Source organism: Solanum stenotomum, chromosome 1 (assembly GCF_019186545.1).
Source record: "Solanum stenotomum isolate F172 chromosome 1, ASM1918654v1, whole genome shotgun sequence".
NCBI lineage: Eukaryota > Viridiplantae > Streptophyta > Magnoliopsida > Solanales > Solanaceae > Solanum > Solanum stenotomum.
The window spans coordinates 28,271,666-28,277,924 of record NC_064282.1 but is presented as its reverse complement, the minus strand read 5'-3'; the positions used below and the strand labels follow the sequence as shown (position 1 = coordinate 28,277,924).

Genomic DNA, 6,259 nt, shown 5'->3' with positions numbered 1-6,259 from the left:
GCGACTTATAATACTTTTTACGTAGTTTACAAATATATAAATTTCATTTCAAAAAATTTGAAGATTTCATGCGCAAATTGTCGATTGACTCCAAAAAACAGAAAGTGTCACATAAATTGGTACATATAGAGTATTGAATTTTGAAACTTGCTCCCAAAAAATTTCACCAAACTTAATAGCATCAATATTACTCCAAAAATAAAAATGTCAAAGCTTGCATGTTTTTATGGTGTAGAGGTAGAATCAAAAGGTAAAATAAAACTGTAGAGGGTAAAAACTCTTTTGAGGATTGGAGGATTGAAATAGCCATTCAGTGAATCCATCGGACCAAGATCTAGATTGAACTAGGTCAGGCCTAATCGAGATTTGAGTTGGACCATAATCTTTAGATAAACTAGGTCAAGCCATCGAGATTTGGGTTGGAAATGATGTTAGCTTCTAGATAATTCTAAAGTCGTAACACGTGATATGAATGTAGACCTAAGGCACGTAGAGGGTAGTTGGCAAAAGGAGTACGGCGCTAATCACACACTAGCCAGCCGGCAACCTACCCACCCCCTCCAACAGGTCACTGCTCAGTCCAATAAAAAGCAAGCACTCATTTCACTCTTACAATTATCGAACTTCTCATTATCATCAGTACGCATATTGGACTTCTCTCTCTCTCTCTCTCTATAAGCCATTCAAGGGTGACCTGAGGTAATTCAACTTGTTCCTTGCATCTGTTTTCGATGTTCTATTATGGTGACTTTTGATTATTCGTTTTCTCTGGATTCTCACGCCGTTGGATTTGGTCTTGAAACTCTTCGTTGTTGGATTCAACTTCTGATTTTGCAGATCTAGACTTCTTTACAACTTTCGCTTTTGAATCTGTCGCTGTCTGCGTTTATCTTTATGTTGAATCTGGTGGAAGCTGATTGTTGAGTAGATAATTAATTTTATTAGGAACATATAGAAAGAGAAGATTAGGATATCATCTTCAGACCTTGCTAAGAGGCGGATCTAAGATTGATTGAATATTTATGGGTTAAATCTTTAAGGATCTTAGCAGAACTCACTGTCTTTTAAAAGTTATGGGTTTAATCATAAATATTTATGGTTTGCGCCGTTACTCTGTATGTTACTCTGTATCCGCCTATGGCTATGGATGTGTGGTTCGATCTAATTAAAGTTTGCTTTTGTCTGATTTTAGAAGTATTTGCCTTTTCGATTAGGACTGATGCATAGGCATTTCTAATTGTAAGGTTTGTATAACACTAAAACGTATCACCTGCAAATTGTGTGTGTGAGCAAATCCTGCTGCAAGTAGATGTTTACTGTCTTTCTTTGATGGTGCTTGGGCGAGAACATGAGGATTTTGTGAATGTTCAGGTTGAAGATAACATTGTATAGTGTTTTAAGACGAAATTTGTGCTTTCTTTGTTTTGTTTTATTTCCAAAAAACAACACAGTTTGGGCTTGTTTGGAAAACTAAAGGATCGTTTTTCTGTTATTTCAGAACAAACATGACCAAGTGTTTTTGTATCCCCTCTTTTAGATATTCGTATATGGTTGAGATGAAGAAATGGAATGCCTAAGGTTTTGGATGTCAATTTATGTGATCGACTTGTTTTCGAGATGAACTATATATTGTCTAGGCTGTGACTGAAATACTTCCTTGCTTTATGTTTCTAACTGATTGGCCAAATGCGATTTTCTATAAATTCAAACTTGTATATGGAAATGTTGTCTATCATCTTATGAGATGAGCCGCATGTTAACTTATTAATGTGCTTCGTATGGGCTCTTAAATGTGTTGCCTTGATAACAGACTCTTGTATCATAATTTTCTAGATCACATACAAAAATGGTGAAGGCAGTCGCCGTCCTTAACAGCAGTGAAGGTGTTAGTGGCACCATCCTCTTCACTCAAGATGGAGATGGTAATTTACTTTAATAATTGTAAAATGGTTTTTTCATGCATTTATCATGGGTGACCTCTAACTGATGTAATGCATACAGCTCCAACCACAGTTACTGGAAATATTTCTGGCCTAAAACCTGGACTTCATGGCTTCCATGTCCATGCCCTTGGTGATACCACAAATGGCTGCATGTCAACAGGTAATTTCATTTTTATCTACTTGGGACTGCGACATAGAAATGATTTTTAGATGTTCTGAATTTTGAATTTTTTCTTTGTTAACTTGCAGGACCACATTACAATCCTGCTGGTAAGGAGCATGGTGCTCCTGAAGATGAGGTGCGTCATGCTGGTGATCTTGGTAACATCACAGTTGGAGAAGATGGTAAGGGTTCCATGTTTAATAATTTAACTTAATCTGGTTGTAGTTATCCTTATTTATTTTCAAATCGTATGTCTGCAATCTGAAGATTTTTATCATCTTCTATGCCTAGTGTGTTTTGGTTTGACATGATGTATGGTGGTAATCCACTACCTTTGGAAAAATTAATTCTGCTGCAGTAAAGGTTTACCCATAATTTTATTGTCTCGAAAACAGCAATTATTTTGCATAGTGAAGCCAAAATTTATTTCAAAGAGGTCATTGCCTGCTCTCTCCCTCTCTCTCCTCGCGTAATTCCAAATTAGTTAGCATCACTAACAATGTAGTCATTGGAAAAAATTTCAGGTACTGCATCTTTTACTATTACCGACAAGCAGGTAAATTCTTTGTTGAACTCTAAGCTTTAGTCTTGCTATATATTTGTTCCCGAACTAATTGGCAACCTGATATTTTGCAGATTCCTCTCAGTGGTTCACAATCCATCATTGGAAGAGCTGTTGTTGTTCATGCTGATCCTGATGATCTTGGAAAGGGTTAGTTCCCCTACTTCAGTGACTAAACTTTAATGAACTGAGTACGGCATGCTTTTATTAATACAACAGAATGTGAAAGATGAAAGAGGATAAGAAAGTAAGAAATAAAATACATATAACCTTGACACTCAATCTTTTATTTTAGTTTGAGGCCATCAACACTCCATTTTGTCCATAGTGCTTGACATATAAAAACCCCATTTCTATTTCATGTGTTTTCTGTAAGAATTATATTTGGAAGGTTGGTGTATAATAATGGAAAATATTATGGATTGGAGAAGGAAGAAAGTCTAGATGTGATTGTTTCATATGTTCTAATTTAATTTTGAAGAAAATGATGAAGGCTCATTTAAATAAGACTAGGCAAAGAGAAAGAGAAAGGGGTTCTTAACCATGACCACACTAGCAACTAGGTTCATTTCAATAAGACTAGGCAAAGTGAAAGAGAAAGGGGGTTCAATCTTAACCATGACCACACTAGCAAGGATCCACTGGGTTCATTTAAATAAGAGTAGTCAAAGTGAAAGAGAAAGGGGTTCAATCTTAACCATGACCACCCCTAGCAAGGATCCACTTTTATCATTTTCACATCTCCCCAGCACCCATAAGATCTCATTTTTCTTCTTCAAAGGATTTACCATTCTCTGTATATTGCTGACTCAAAAAAGCAAGTGGGAGGAGGTGTGTGCATTCCTGAGTGATGTTAAATCTCCTTGAGGAATTAGGATGTGATTTTTCATATATGCTCTCAAGGAATGGTGCTATCTTTTTTTTTTTAATGGCCATGCAATTCCTGTGGACCGGTGGTGCAATTGGTGGATAATGGCCCGCCTCGCTACCATTCTCTTTAAATACTAGGATTTTGTCTGTGTATAGTTCGAACCTGTGATGTGCACCTAATCTACACCTCATGTGTTGCGCACTTTCCACTAAACAAAGCTCTAGGGGCAAGAACTGGTTCATGTTATACAAGTTCCGATTTTGAATTCAAATCTGGAATAGGACAGTGTATGGACTGTCTGTGAGATGTGGGTGTTGGATGCTTGGAGCTAACGTGGGTCAGTTTGTAAAATACTAGCTGACAAACAGTCTATAAGTTTTTTTTTTGGACAAATTGTTCTAGAAATTATTTCATTCCATGATGCTTGGTTGCCTGTTACCATTTAATTATGCTTCTCCTCTCACTTCCCTTGTCTGTATTTGTCAAAAGTCTAGTCACTTAAATGCAATCTAATAGAAAAAAAATATCTTTTTTTAATGTTTCTGTAAGAGGGGGGTGGGGATGGACTAACATTTGCAGATGTTGGATGTAAATTGATTTTAGCCTGAAGCTGAGACTTGTGATTGATTGATTGTAAGAAAGGTGGACTGAAAACTAATAAGAAGAATGTATAACAACGATAAGCTATTGAGTTCTGTTTTTGCTTAGAGTTAAGTCATTGTGAGCCCTTTGCTTTATCCATCTAAAATTACTTCTAAATCCTTGGGGATTGAGGCTGGATAAGAGCCTGTTTGGATTGACTTATTTTAAGTGCTTTTAAGCCAAAATAGCTTTTAAGCACTTTTGAAGTGTTTGGGTAAATTAAAGAAGTACTAACAAGCTCTTAGTTTTAAGCTAAAATGATAAAAATAAGCCAAAAGTCAATTCAAACAGGCTCTAAGACCCATAGGTTATATCCTATAGTGTGTGTGTGCGCGTGCTTGGAATGGTTGAACTGCAAGAAGTATGTTCCTTATTTTGCAAATTGTGAGGTCTCAAATGCAAAGTTCAAGGAGGATGACCAAGTATCAACTTGTTTCAGAAAATTGAAAGTAGGGAAGTGGACTATAGTTGCAAGTAAATCAAGTTGGCATACAATGATATATGAGATTAAGATTATGCACAAAAGAGTTGTGCTCTATTTAGCTACGAGGTTTAGTATTCTATTTGCATCTAAAGGAACTTGGTGTCTGGTGTAGGAGCATTGAAAATCCTTTCATGGAATAAAAGACGGTTAAAATATAATTTACTTAAACCACCCCCAAGGCCTAGCTCAAGTGGCAAAAGGTGGAGGATTTGTGGCTTAGGTTGCAGGTTCAAGCCCCAGACCATGCAAAGCGAAGCCCGATATTTAAGTGAAGGGTAGAGGGGCGGGCATTATCCACAGAGTTTAGAAGGCTGTGATTGGTCCAAAGGGCGGGTCACAGACGGATTTCTCGGTTATCAAAATAAAATAATATATATATATATATATATATAATTTAGTTAAACCATATTTTTAACCCACTTTCACTTAATCTGACATAAAATTTGTTTTCCTGCTGTTTTAGGAGGACATGAGCTCAGTAAAAGCACTGGAAATGCTGGCGGAAGGATTGCTTGTGGTAAGTACTAATTTTCTTGCGTCTGGGACTAGATTCGTTGATTATGTGCCTCATTTAGTCAGTTAATTATGTGTCGTAGTTACATTGATCAATTGCTGATGGGTTAGTTCAATCTCTGTGATTTCTCTTTCAAATGATTCTTCTGGGCCATTTGTTTAGAGTAAAATAGAAACATGCAAGATTCTTTTGCTTTCAAATCTAAGTTTGCCATTTACCAGTGTGCTTTAAAATGACAAGTTTGAATCATCTGCTTTTTGAGAATCATATAGGCATGCCTGGTTTTGTTCTTAATTATGTTTGTAGTTGTAACATGTGGTATTGTCACTCTTGTCAGGTATTATTGGCCTCCAGGGTTAATTGCTCCTGCGGGGTGAAGATTCAGCAACTAGCGGTGGTGGTCTTAGAATAAAGTTTTATTGGAGCGGCTGAGCCTTGTTTTCTATGTATTTATCATGTGACGCCTTTTGAATTTTCATAATACATGACTTCAGTGTATGCTGTACTAGTTTTTGCCGATCATTAACCATAAAGAAAATGCGGGCCGTTAGCTTTGCTGGTTTCTTAAATTTGAGTGGATGGTTTCATAGCTAGAAAATATTCAGACTGACTTGACAGATTACACAGGCCTGCAGATTTTGTTCATATTGATGGTCTCAAACTCTGCCGGTTGGCATGAAGTGAATTTAAGATGTCATATCGATAATGCTATAAGTGGATTTGAAAACTAGAAGCATTAATCAAAATAAAAAATATCAAGTGGTCGCCTCTATTAAAGAAACTGCCTACTTCCATCTGTGCCTTATTCTATAGAAATATAACCAATATAAATACTTGCTCCACATGCATCAATATAGAAGAAAATATTATTTATATTTTTGTGGATTGTCCAGATGCCATCTACATCTAGAATAAATATGGAATAACAATAAATAATCAAGACTTTCACAATAACATCCATCAATTATATTGTTCTATCTACAACCCTCATCACTCCAATCAACAACTATCATCTTTTCTAACCCCTTTCATTCTTTGGAATATTTGAAAAAACAGAAATAATAAACTTTTCAAAAGTAA

The 6,259-nt window shown here is 36.2% G+C and overlaps 1 protein-coding gene across 2 annotated transcripts; it reads left to right on the top strand.

The window, feature by feature from the left end:
• The first annotated feature begins 514 nt into the window (after window positions 1-514).
• On the top strand, window positions 515-5,748 carry LOC125842150 (superoxide dismutase [Cu-Zn] 2). 2 transcript variants are annotated; one of them, XM_049521383.1, is made up of 8 exons: window positions 515-699; window positions 1,834-1,922; window positions 2,002-2,103; window positions 2,193-2,288; window positions 2,631-2,662; window positions 2,743-2,818; window positions 5,129-5,182; window positions 5,517-5,748. In XM_049521383.1, exons 2-8 carry the CDS (start codon window positions 1,847-1,849, stop codon window positions 5,537-5,539), a joined length of 459 nt encoding a protein of 152 aa, XP_049377340.1. In that variant the 5' UTR covers window positions 515-699; window positions 1,834-1,846; the 3' UTR covers window positions 5,540-5,748. The 2 variants fall into 2 exon arrangements, with proteins under 2 accessions (XP_049377340.1, XP_049377348.1); XM_049521391.1 differs by having other exon boundaries at window positions 635-699; window positions 1,811-1,922.
• Window positions 5,749-6,259: the final 511 nt, after the last annotated feature.